The sequence below is a fragment of the Scophthalmus maximus genome, chromosome 18 (genome assembly GCF_022379125.1).
Source record: "Scophthalmus maximus strain ysfricsl-2021 chromosome 18, ASM2237912v1, whole genome shotgun sequence".
NCBI classification, from domain to species: Eukaryota; Metazoa; Chordata; class Actinopteri; order Pleuronectiformes; family Scophthalmidae; genus Scophthalmus; species Scophthalmus maximus.
In genome coordinates this window covers 18,334,363-18,346,845 of record NC_061532.1, presented here as the reverse complement: position 1 = coordinate 18,346,845, position 12,483 = coordinate 18,334,363, and the positions used below count along the sequence as shown (strand labels likewise).

The 12,483-nt window shown below is 44.6% G+C and overlaps 1 protein-coding gene across 1 annotated transcript in view; it reads left to right on the top strand.

Moving 5' to 3' along the window:
* ift172 (intraflagellar transport 172) overlaps nucleotides 1–12,483 on the top strand; it is a 30,016-nt gene that overhangs the window by 3,405 nt on the left and 14,128 nt on the right. Inside the window, exons 7-25 of the mRNA XM_035616886.2 lie at nucleotides 128–215; nucleotides 308–522; nucleotides 702–825; nucleotides 1,169–1,264; nucleotides 1,479–1,640; nucleotides 1,731–1,784; nucleotides 1,915–2,018; nucleotides 2,982–3,067; nucleotides 3,459–3,571; nucleotides 6,954–7,121; nucleotides 7,243–7,379; nucleotides 7,923–8,030; nucleotides 8,817–8,901; nucleotides 9,224–9,316; nucleotides 9,558–9,635; nucleotides 9,726–9,974; nucleotides 10,333–10,411; nucleotides 10,789–10,909; nucleotides 11,707–11,851. Of these exons, the coding sequence (XP_035472779.2) occupies nucleotides 128–215; nucleotides 308–522; nucleotides 702–825; nucleotides 1,169–1,264; nucleotides 1,479–1,640; nucleotides 1,731–1,784; nucleotides 1,915–2,018; nucleotides 2,982–3,067; nucleotides 3,459–3,571; nucleotides 6,954–7,121; nucleotides 7,243–7,379; nucleotides 7,923–8,030; nucleotides 8,817–8,901; nucleotides 9,224–9,316; nucleotides 9,558–9,635; nucleotides 9,726–9,974; nucleotides 10,333–10,411; nucleotides 10,789–10,909; nucleotides 11,707–11,851 (2,305 nt within the window). The remainder of the gene's footprint in view (nucleotides 1–127; nucleotides 216–307; nucleotides 523–701; nucleotides 826–1,168; nucleotides 1,265–1,478; nucleotides 1,641–1,730; nucleotides 1,785–1,914; nucleotides 2,019–2,981; nucleotides 3,068–3,458; nucleotides 3,572–6,953; nucleotides 7,122–7,242; nucleotides 7,380–7,922; nucleotides 8,031–8,816; nucleotides 8,902–9,223; nucleotides 9,317–9,557; nucleotides 9,636–9,725; nucleotides 9,975–10,332; nucleotides 10,412–10,788; nucleotides 10,910–11,706; nucleotides 11,852–12,483) is intronic.

Genomic DNA, 12,483 nt, shown 5'->3' with positions numbered 1-12,483 from the left:
GACTAAAAAGAATAAAAAAGACAAAGACACAAAACTACCACAAAGAGACGAAGAAGAAATAGACTACTACGTAATGGTACATTTTTTTTGCTTTTGTGCTTATTTGTAAAATCCACGTGTGTGTCAGTGCTTCTGGTAAAGGCATCCTGTCGGGCCATGCCGACGGGACGGTCGTGCGTTATTTCTTCGTCGATGAAGGCTCAGGGGATTCTCAGGTAACCTCACACGTCCTTACCACATACACTGTATATACTTGATGCCATTTTCCATATTTTCCAGTTTAAGTCGTTGTTCTTTCTTTCCAAAGGGCAAGCTGTTGGTGCACCCGTGCCCGCCCTACGCGCTGGCCTGGGGCGCCAACAGCATCCTGGTGGGCGGCTGCGACAAGAAGGTGGTGGCCTACGGCAGAGAGGGTCGCGTCCTGCAGACTTTCGACTACAGCCGCGACCGGACGGAGCGGGAGCTCACCGTGGCGACCACCAGCCCCAGCGGGCAGTCGGTCGTGATCGGCAGCTACAACCGGTCAGCGTGCGATCGAGTCTGTGGCCTCCGTTAATATAAGTTACACACTGTAGCTTTAAAAAATATGTGTGCGAATAATCGCAATTTAAAAATTCATTATTTAGCTTCTTTTTTTTTCACTTAAAGCCACATCTCACCTCTCTCTTCATTTAGCATCATTTGTCTGATGTTTCCTCCAGGTTGCGGGTGTTCAACTGGGCTCCGAGGAGAAGCGTGTGGGACGAAGCCAAACCCAAAGAGATTCTCAACCTCTACACCGTCACCAGCTTGTGCTGGAAGAAAGACGGCTCACGACTCTGTGCTGTAAATACGTTATTCCTATTCGTTTGCCTTTTACTCAAACAACCGACCGTGGCATTGAAATGCTGCGTCTGCTACGCGGCTCTTCATTCCTCAGATGATTAGATAAAGACGACAAAAACACAAATCTATAAATGAGTTGGTTTGTTCGGTTTTCTTCTGTATTTGTTGATTGTGTGTGTGTGTGTGTGTGTGTGTGTGTGTGTGTGTGTGTGTGTGTGTGTGTGTGTGTGTGTGTGTGTGTGTGTGTGTGTGTGTGTGTGTGTGTGTGTGTGTGTGTGTGTGTGTGTGTGTGTGTGTGTGTGTGTGTGTGTGTGTGTGTGTGTGTGTGTGTGTGTCTTGACAGGGAACACTGTGTGGAGGAGTGGAACTTTTTGATTGCTGCCTGCGACGGGCCATCTACAAGAACAAGTTTGAGATGACCTACGTTGGCCTGAGCCAGGTACAAACAGTCAGCCGTTGTCTTAACCACGAAACTGCACAAAAACAGAAATTCCAGCGCTCACTTTGGTCTCCGCCTGGAAACATGAATCCACTGATGCATCAGTTTACTAAATGTTCACGGTGACCCCAATAGTGGCAATATTCCTTTACATTTTTGATTAATTTCTGCAGTTTCCATCTGTGCCGTCCTCACGCGTCCCATCTTCCTCCAGGTGATCGTGAAGAATCTCTCCACGGGAACCCGCGTGGTGCTGAAGTCCTACTACGGTTACGAGATAGAAGAAGTGAAGATCTTGGGGAAGGATCGCTACCTGGTGGCCCACACCTCGGACACTCTCCTGCTTGGGGACCTGCTGTCGAATAAACTGAGCGAGGTGGGACTTATTACTACTATTATATAATAATTATTATTATTTTATGTCGTCATTTGAATCAAAGTGTGGATTGTGCCTCCCGTCTTTCAGGTGCGGTGGCCCGGTTCCGGGGGAAATGAGAAGTTCTTCTTTGAAAATGAAACGGTAAGTAGTGAAACAGGTTGTAAGAAACTGAGATTATGAGTTTTCCAATGAGATTGACAACAAGACAGTATTTGCATTTGATTCAGCAGAACTTTGCTTCTTCACAATTGTTCACCACTTGTGTTTTCAGGCGTGCATGATTTTCAATGCGGGCGAGCTGAGTCTGGTGGAGTACAGCAACAACGAGATCCTGGGACCGGTCAGAACCGAGTTCATGAGTCCTCATCTCATCAGGTGGGCCCAGTTACACACAGTTACACACAGTTAGTTACACACACGCACACATTTATCAAGTCGTGCTACGACGCTGGAGGAACAATTGCAAACATGTTCGTCCGGTTGCAGAGAAAAAACACACTGAATCGTACTAGATCCTCAGGTCTTGTAAGTAATGAGTCACAAGATGAAATATTCCCATGAAGAGATATTGTATACCTTCCTGGTGAAATAAAGGATAAATAAAATATTTCAGCTTGATAAATAAAGTGACAATTTTAGCATTTTGACATGTAGCATGTAGAAATGTGTAGATGTTCAAGGACGTTTTACCTCTTATCATCTTTTTGATCAGCAGTTGAAAAACGATTCCTGTTTTCTACTCTTAAGATCGGAGTTGATGCAAATAATTATTAGCATTTATGTATTTTTTACCTGCTCGAACGCCACACAGGTGGAGCGGGACAACCAGTCGCCGAAAGCTGACTTCCTCCTGGCAACACTGCGTTGTCCCACGCCTGGTGTGGAAACTGTTTTGGTTTATTGTGTGTGTGTGGGTTCCCCACATGTCTCTGGTACTATTGAGTGCTGCCTCTCAGCCGCGGCGATCCCTCACAGTCAATCACCCCTGGCCTGAAATGGGTTAAATGAAGAACTAGTTTATTTAAATGTTCATTAAATGAATAAAAGTCAGTTACTGTATGCATTTCCAGTTCTGTCCACTAGAGGGCCGTATGGTGCCGTGCAGGAAACGAGGAAAGAGACTCGGCACATCCTCGTTTAATGTATTCACACCTGTCCAGACTGTCAGGCCTCGACCGTCACCGACTAATGGTCGACTGCTGCTGCCTGAGGTTGAGCAGCTTCCTCGCCTCCGGCTGCTCACCGCCATTGTGTCAACAGCACGACCAGGTGCATCCTGGGATTTCAAGTTTGATGAACAGCAGTTTTTTTTTTTGTGTGTGTTCGTGTTGTGTCCAGTGTCCGACTAAATGAGCGGAAGCAGAGGGGAGTCAAAGACAACAAGAAGCTCGCTTACCTGGTCGACATGAAGACCATAACTATTGGTGAGTGGGAACAATCAGACGAAGCATTGAACAGTCCAACCCCACACAGGTTTTCCTGCTGCCGTTGTTTGTTTTTCTTTCCATCTGCTGTCAGTTTATGTTGTTTTACACACGAATCGAGCCGGAGAGCTCGTTCTAACCTGGGTCAAGCCTCCGTTGTCGCTTCACCACGATATTAAACTGCTAAACTGCTACAGCGACACAAAGTGGGCCGCACCGGTTTTAATTAAAAACACAGTGTTGACCTCACATCGTCATCACACGACTTGATCCCAGTGCAGGAAGTAGACAAACTGACTACCCCTTTCTCAAAGGATCATGGGTAATTACAGAGAGTCCAGTTAATGTTTTATCACCGTACATCCTCATGCTGACCCCTCTCTCTACTCAGTGGACTTGGCCGGAGGCTGCAATCTGGGAACCATCAGCCACGACTCCAAGATCGACTGGCTGGAGCTTAATGAAACCGGACGCAAACTGCTGTTCAGGGACAAGAAGCTGCGGGTGAGAGTGAAACCGGGGTGGCAACGACCTGGCAAGAGAGGCGGCAGAAACGATAGGCAGGAGGACGGTTCTGCCAAGTAGTCAGTGAAACAGAAAAACAGCTGTCGTCGTCGATTTGGGGCATTTTTCCAAAAGTTAGCGTCGACGTGAAAACGTGACCCGTGGGTTTTACGCACGGACACTTCCTGGTCCTGCAGGTGGTGTCACAGGGAGGCAGGTAGCGGCATAAATCAACCTTGAAAGATATGAAATTGTGCTTATGTGTTGCAGTTGATCCTTTAAGATTATTACGAACTAAAATCTACAAAAAGAGTTTTAGTAGCACAAATGTTTTTTTCTTTTTTATACCTCACGGATTTTATACTTCCGCCCTATCCCGCTATGCTGAAGAAAGTTTTTAAAAAGATTTTCTTGAATCTGCCTGTTTATCCGGATCTGCTCCAAAATGTAAGGACCTCTTCCTCGGACCGTTCCCCAGCCCTCCACGAAATTCCATGGAAATCGGTTCTATAGTTGTTGTTTTGTTGCGTAATCCTGCTTTCACAACAGACAAACAGATGAAAACATATAATATATATTAATAGTTAAGCGTATTTCTTATATCAATGAACACAATATTTTTAAGCTGCCTCCTCAAAAACATCTTTTGCACATAATCTGAAGCATATAAGAGTTTACGATTTTGTTTTGACCCTCCTCGCTTTCCCAAATCCTTAAATGGATTTGTTTCATAAATTCCTTTTTTGTGTTTATAAACATTTTTTGTTATTTTTGTTTTAAGTTGACAATCATTCATTCTACTTTTCACACGTTATGACAGAATCAAAAACACATTTAGTGTAAGAGTTTTGTGCCGGCTGAGTGACAGGGAGGCTGTGATGTCAGTCGTTGGCCCGGGGGAATGAAACAGTGATGTAGGAGCCTCGGGGCAGAGGCATGGAGAACTCCGGTAATTGGGAATCTCCTCAGCGGTGTTTAACGTTTTTGCTGCTCTTGTTTGGCACAAAATGACATTTAAAGATGTTTTTCTTCAGGTACAAATGTATATAATTTTTTTCTTGGTATTTACAAAAATAACTTTAGTTGGACAGTTTGTGAAATATTGGAAACAGAAAAAAACAGCTCAGTTTTCAGACACTGAAGCTTTGTGGAGCTTATGTTGACGCTGAGACCTTCAATTTGAACTAGGGCTGGACGGTATGGCCTGTAAATAATATCGCCATATATTTTTGTCATATCGCGATTCATAAACTCACAATTTAACCCTTTGATGCAGACGATCACACCAGTGTGATGATTCTAGTCGTCCCTGAAACCCACGTCTGTATTAAAACGTTCTTTAATCTTAATCATATTCATTAATGGTTTCCATTGGGACAATTTTAGACTTCAAAGCAAGTCTTATGCCGGCGCCTTTACGAAATTTTACGTAACAATTTGTAGTCACGGTATTCGTGATATCGTCATTTAATACATTGACTATATATTGGAGTTACCGCCCACCCCTTATTTGAAGCTTTCGCTTTTCAGACTTCTGATGTTAACCCTTAACTGATCGTGTCACTGTTAAGGAAATGCTTCACAGTACATCGCACCTGAAAGTTGGATGTGCAACATCACAGCGGAAATATAATTCAATCAATCGTAAGAAACGATGAAAACTGAAGCCATCCTTCGTTAATTCAAACTTTTGCTTTTGCGAGTGAACTTATCAACAGACTGCTCGTCCTCGCTGCATTAAAAGTTGGCCGGCGGAGCTCTGGGGTGAAACCGTAGACAAGAGCATTATTAAAAAGGGGCGGTGGGGGGGGGGGGCAGATATTAAGGAAGCTGATGATTACAGCAGCGGGCGGTCTCTCGTGCACACACATACATATTAAGTGCTGCGGGAGCCACCGGAGCTTATAGAATCTAAATAATCTCCACTCATCAAGAGTATTCACATGGCGCCCGGTGGAAGCTAATCAACTCTCCCCTTCAGGCCGAAGGAGTTTTTAACTCTGCTGATGTAAACTTTTCACAATCTGTCTCACTTCTATTCTCTGGAGCCCGACCGATACGTATCTGTTGGCCGATAATATCGACAGATATGATTCCTTTCAAAGGCATATATGCCGATGGGAAATCTTTTAAACAATGCGGAAAAAAAACTTGCATTTATGTTTACACTTTACATATGATAAATTATGTCAATTTTCTTGGTTCAAGTTCTATATATTTTGTTGTATTTATAGTCATTTATGATAAAATGTGTTGTTGCGCTAAAATATCAAGCCTCAATTACATTTCTTTGTCAGAAAAGTTCGATAACGACATTGTATCAATAAAGTACATCTTATTATTGCAATATATACATCATTAATAATTAATTAATACATAATACATTTTTTAGAAATCTGTCACTATATGTATATCGTCCAATGTATCGGTATCAGAAACTTTGTACTCCCTGATATCGGACTCCAAAAATCCATATCGGTCGGGCTCAAAAACACAAAAGAACACGCGGAGTAAACGCCATGTCAAATATTACATATTAAGATACGAGGGAGGGATGTTGAACAGAGTTATGTGATATGAAGAAAAACCTTCTTTCTTTTACATCTTATAATAGCAAAGCTTTTTTTAATGTCCAACAGACAGTTTACAATAGTTGAAGGAGTTCAGTTTGACATTTTTGGTGGAAATACACCGCTCCAATGCTTTCTTGCCTGGAGTTATATGAGAAGATATAAGTTCAAAATGAAGCTTGTGCCAGCTGCAGGTTAGCGTAGCTTAGCATCAAAACTCAAGGTTTTAGAAAGGCATAAAAAAGTCTTAAATTCAACTTTGACTTTCTCCCGCCTGTTAGTTATGAAACGTTTGCCTGATGTTGCTAAGATCTTATTGTCTCCCAAGTGTTTCAATTCAAGCAAAGGTATAATTAAATTCATTCATCACTTTAATTGGTTAAACTCCCCGTCCATGTTGTGCCTTTATATTGGACTGCGCCACATCCATGTAATTAATTATATGACATAGTAATTATTATTATTATTAAATGCTGTGGGGGGATGTAGAAATATAAGAGAACAATCCATTCATAATTTGGGCTGGTCACGAATAAGGTATTTAATTAAATTCTGTGCTGTATTACAAGAATTTAAAATGATTTAAACCAGCAGCGGGAGGCGGGAAGCCTCGCTGTGTCTGATGACATCCATTTTTATTTGTAGGGATTAATTAGGCTACAGCACTTGAGCTTTGAGATGTGCGAGTGCGCGGAAGCTAACTTCCTCCCGAAAACAAGAAAAGAATATTGGCCCCGAATATGTCAAACTGTTCCTTTAACGCCGCGCGGCGATACAAGTGGTTGACCTCTGTCCGTCCCCTCCTCCGTCAGCTCCACCTGTACGACGTGGAGTCCAGCCTGAAGACCACGGTGCTGAGCTTCTGCTCCTTCGTCCAGTGGGTGCCCGGCAGCGACGTGGTGGTCGCCCAGAACCGCGGCAACCTCTGCATCTGGTACAGCATCGACAGCCCGGAGAGCATCACCATGTTCCCCATCAAGGTGAGAGCTGGTGCCCTTTGTGCCGTGTGTGTGTGTTGTAGGTTTGTCAAGTTTTCCGAAAACTCGTGCCCCGTCACCTCGCGTCTGTACCGGACGCACGGTGACATCTCTCCCCGTCAAGGGCGACATCGTGGACCTGGAGCGAGTCGACGGGAAGACGGACGTGATCGTGACGGAGGGCGTCAACACGGTGACGTACACGCTGGACGAAGGCCTCATCGAGTTCGGCACGGCCGTGGATGACGGAGACTACGACAGGTGAGTTCTCACCCAGAGGAATTTGATGTACTTGTACTTCCTGCTTCCTGCCTGAGTCGGACTCTCAGGCACAGCAGGGCCGAGCAGAACGGGCCAGATGTCCTTTTATCCAGCAGCTTCCTCTCGAGGGTCCAGCCCTTCGCACTGTCGTGAGTTTAAACTCCTCCGAAAAATGAAAAACGTCCTCGTCGGAAGCCTCAGCTGTTATTACTGTCCTCTCTTGTGTTGGAGGAGCAGCAGCTGAACTCTTCACTCTTCTCTCTGACAGAACTACTCAGAACCATCTGCAGATCATGAAATCTTAAAACCACGGAATTCAGATTCCTCAAAGCACTTGGAAGCTTTTAAAACGTCTTAAAGTTAATTTATTTTTAAAAGGACTGAGTTATGAGACTTTACACGTCTATATATTAAAAGTGGCGCGTGTGTGTCTGTGTGCGTGCGTGCGTGCGTGCGTGCGTGCGTGCGTGCGTGCGTGTGTGTGTGCGTGTGTGCGTGTGCGCGTGTGCGCGTGTGTGTGTGTGTGTGTGTGTGTGTGTGCAGAGCCACAGCTTTCCTGGAGACGCTGGAGATGTCAACAGAGACCGAGGCCATGTGGAAGACGCTCAGCAAGCTGGTTCTGGAGGCTCGGCAGCTACACATCGCAGAGAGGTCGGCGACGCGCACACACACACACACACACACACACACACACACACACACACACAAAGCCATTTCAAACTCACGTTAGTGCCTCTGAACTAATTGCTTTCTTTATCAGTCTTCATTGTAATTGAGACTTATCTCTGGGCCTGAGACAACAAGGGCACCTTCATCACCTGGAATGAAAACACACACACACACACACACACACACACACAGAGCTGTGTCCCCGCCTGACCTCCATCTCCTCCTCCTCTAACTTCATTAATCATCAAAGACGTAAAAAAAAATAATTCCATCATAAGCATTTCCTCCGTCCTTTTTTCCCTCCATCTTTATTCCTCTCTGTTTCGGGAAAAAAACGTTTCACATTTGAATTCTGTGTCATTAATAATGCATATTCTGTTCGTTAGGCGTCAGCGCGATTTGCATAAATCATAAAAATCGGGCAGAGAAATTTTAAAATTTTTTTGGGGGGGGGGGGGGGTCCTGGAGTGGATAATGTTAATGAGGGAGGGAGCGAGAAAAGAGTCGTACAGAGTTTTATTTTATTTTATTTCTTTCATGACTCGTTCATTAATCTGATGCAACTGTTCAGAGAGAGTTGGTTTCATCGCTCAGCCTCTAAAGGCCAATGAGACAAAAGCTCTAATTGATCTCCGTTCATTAAGTGAACAGTTTTTTCAAAGAGTTGCCTCAGTGTTTCCTTCGACCTTCGCTGCAGTGAACATTTCTTTCATTCTTTCTCTTCCCCGTCTTTCTCTTTTTTCCTCTCCCTCTCTGTTATTTCTGTAGGTGTTTCGCTGCGTTGGGGGACGTCTCCACAGTTCGTTTCCTCCACCAAACGAACCAGATTGCCGACAAAGTGTCCGACGAAATGGTGCGTTTCCAATCACCACAGACACAGACAGAGTTTAGATTGAATATCAGTGATTGTATAAAAATGCACACGGAGTTAGTGCGACTGTGCCGTCGCAAACGCAGCTCTGCAGATGTCATAAAACATTCAGATTGTTTTCCTATGAACTCATTTTGGTCGCTGCTCGGTGATGCGAGTGTGTGTGTGTGTGTGTGTGTGTGTGTGTGTGTGTGTGTGTGTGTGTGTGTGTGTGTGTGTGTGTGTGTGTGTGTGTGTGTGTGTGTGTGTGTGTGTGTGTGTGTGTGTGTGTTTGTGTTGTGATCGGTGTGTGTCCTCTGTCTAGGGAGGAGATGGGACAAAGTTCTACCAGGTCAAAGCCCAAATGGCCATGTTGGATAAAAACTTCAAAGCGGCCGAGATGCACTACACGGAGCAGGTCTGTGACACGTACAACCACACCTCGCACACACACACACACGCACGAAAAGACACAATTTGTCATTTAAAATCACACTTAGTTTACCACGTGGAATTCATTTTCAAATTCAGGACAAACCATGGAAAAACATTTGAGCCGTGTTGAATTTTTGACCAGTTTTATTTGACCACTACCAGCAAGTTTGTTCATAGTTTTTGTGAAATGTGCAATATATCATTTTTTCTTCTTTTACTTTCAGAATGCCATCGACGAAGCCATCGAGATGTACCAGGAGCTGCACATGTGGGACGACTGCATCGCTGTGGCTGAAGCCAAGGTGACGCTGACACTGGCCGTACTTCGACTCCACTGCCTGTTTCCCGTAACGTCTAACTTTACCACGCACTCCGTCCCGAACCTACGGCAGGGCCACCCGGAGCTGGACGCCCTTCGCGGGAACTACTACCAGTGGCTGACGGAGACGGGTCAGGACGAGAAGGCGGGCGAGGTGAAGGAGAACCAGGGCGACTTCCAGGGGGCCATCAACCTCTACCTGAAGGCCGGGCTGCCGGCCAAGGCCGCCCGCCTGGCCATCAGCCGGCCGGAGATCACCAACAACAGCGACACGGTCGGCCGCATCGCCGCCAATCTCATCAAGGGGGAGTTCTATGAGAGGGTAAGTGGACCCAAGTGAGTTTTATATAATTTCTACTGGTAGAAAGTACCAGATGCCTAGAAAGGAGAGATATCAGTGGATTCTTTCTTTTTCTGTTGTATACTCACGTCTCCTTCCATTTGTCTGTTATTTCTCTGCATCTTCTTTCTGTCGCTCTCTCTGTGAATTCAATTCTTTATTCTTTATATACACCGCCATCTGTGTTCATGTAAGAGGTGAGCACAAGGTCTGTAAAGAGAGAACGAAAAACCCGATGGCGTCGTTTTTTTTCCATCAGTTTCATCCAGTAAACTTTCTGTATCCTGAAAGGATCCTGTGCTCCTCTGTATGAGAGTATTGTCTCTTGTCCTCTGAACAGGCCGGAGATCTGTACGAGAAGATCCGGAACAACCAGAGAGCCTTGGAGTGTTACTGCAAGGGAGGAGCCTTCAGGAAAGGTACTGCACCGCGTCTGTCCACCACTAATTATAATATTTACATACTTTCAAAGTATAAGAACGGAGTTCTTGTCAAAATACCCAGAATTTGAGTCCATCGCTGCATTCAGATTTTTTTTCACATGGATGTTTTTCACGAATTATTTCTAAAGGCTCCGTAATTTTATGAAATGACTGTTTATTGCAGTTTTTGTTAGCAAATATTCCTGGAACTGGAGTGAACGTTCTGTCCGTGAGGGACTATTATTATATTTGCTGCTGCAGCGGGGCAGTCGGTGTGGGATCGACTCAAAATAAACCTGTGTGTGTGTGTTCGGAGTTACAGCTGTGACGTACTTGGACATGAATTCTTTTTTTCTTCCGGCTCCTTCCTGTAGCGGTGGAGCTGGCTCGTCTCGCCTTCCCCGCCGAGGTGGTGAAGCTGGAGGAGGCCTGGGGAGACTACCTGGTCCAGCAGAAACAGATGGACGCCGCCATCAACCACTTCATTGAAGCCGGGTATGTGGTGAGAGAGAGAGAGAGAGAGAGAGAGAGAGAGAGAGAGAGAGAGAGAGAGAGAGAGAGAGTAAGAAAAAAGGACAGATGGAGAGGAGGAAAGATGACACATACTGTTAAAAAAACAACAACAGTCTAACAGAGATGGACGGCCAACAAGTCTTTCAATCATCCCCAGTACCATGATGGAGAGATGAGGGGAGACATCTTTAAATCTAGTTGTGCCCTAGAAATACCAAATACAGAAACAATGAAAGTGAATTTTGACTGTAGGATCCTGAAACTCTGCATTGAAACGAATAAAAAGTGGATAATTTCTACTGCCGGTGAAGTTTCAACCAAATCAATATATTGTGTAAAGCACCAAATTCACAACATACATTATCTCAGGGCGCTTTACACATCACAATCATTAAATATTATGGAGGGACACCCGACATCAAAAAATCCCTCTAAACAGGAAGAAACCTGCAACAGAACAGAACCGGACTACGTTGTTCCCATGTTCCTCGGGACGGTTGAGTCGAGAGGAGGAAGAGGGAGAGAGAGAGACGAGGAACTGGTCTGGAGTCACAGATACCCGCAGAATTATAATTATATTAATCACAATTCATCTTAAACACATGATCAAGTTTCACTTTAACCTCAACCCAAGTCGCTGTCTGTCCATGTTGTCACCTCCATTTGATGGAGGAACACGGTGTCGACCACATTTTCCATGTTCAAGTAATCAAGTATTACTGGTTCTGATTCTGAAACATCACAAAGTCCGACGTACGTGTTGTTTTCATCCCTCCCAGCTGCTCCCTGAAAGCCATCGAGGCGGCCATCGCGGCCCGTCAGTGGAAGAAAGCCGTCCCCATCCTGGAGTCGCAGGAGGGTTTGGCGGCGGGGAAGTACTACGTGAAGATCGCTCAGTACTACGCCAACATACAGGAATACGAGGTGAGAGGGCGGTAAGGAGGTAGTACAGCTAAAAATTATTGTTCAAGTACCAGAAGTAAAAGTGCACATGTCAGAGTTTTGTCTGTTATATTATTGAATTATAATTATGTGTTGAGTACTTTTAGGTTGCAGCTGGTAAAGAAGGCGGCGCTAATTGTAATTGCTTTGGATGATGTTGAGCACTTAAGTCTTATCCTTGCTTAACCGATAATAATATATTATAATTTTTTTGTTATTAATCTGAATCTACAAAGAAACTAGAACCTTAACGTAAAATCCGTGGAGGAAAATGGAAATGCATTTCTTATGTATAATTTTTGGGGTAAAGGTAAAAAAGTCCCATTTATAACAGCTAAATGTGACATTAGTAAAATTCATATTTCCGGAAAAGTGTGTTTTTTTCCTGCTCATCACACGATGAGTTGGTGACAACTTACTTCAACTGTCAAATAGTGTGCAGAGTTGTTTTTTTGGCCCATGACTCACCTCTCATCTCCACTTTGTCCCTCTTTGCTTACTTACCTCACGAATTACTGTAAATGCCGAGACATAAAGATTTAGGATAAACGCGCAGCTCCCTGAACGCCACAAGGGACGGTGCCGTGGAGACGGCCAGAGGGAGGAAGTGAGGC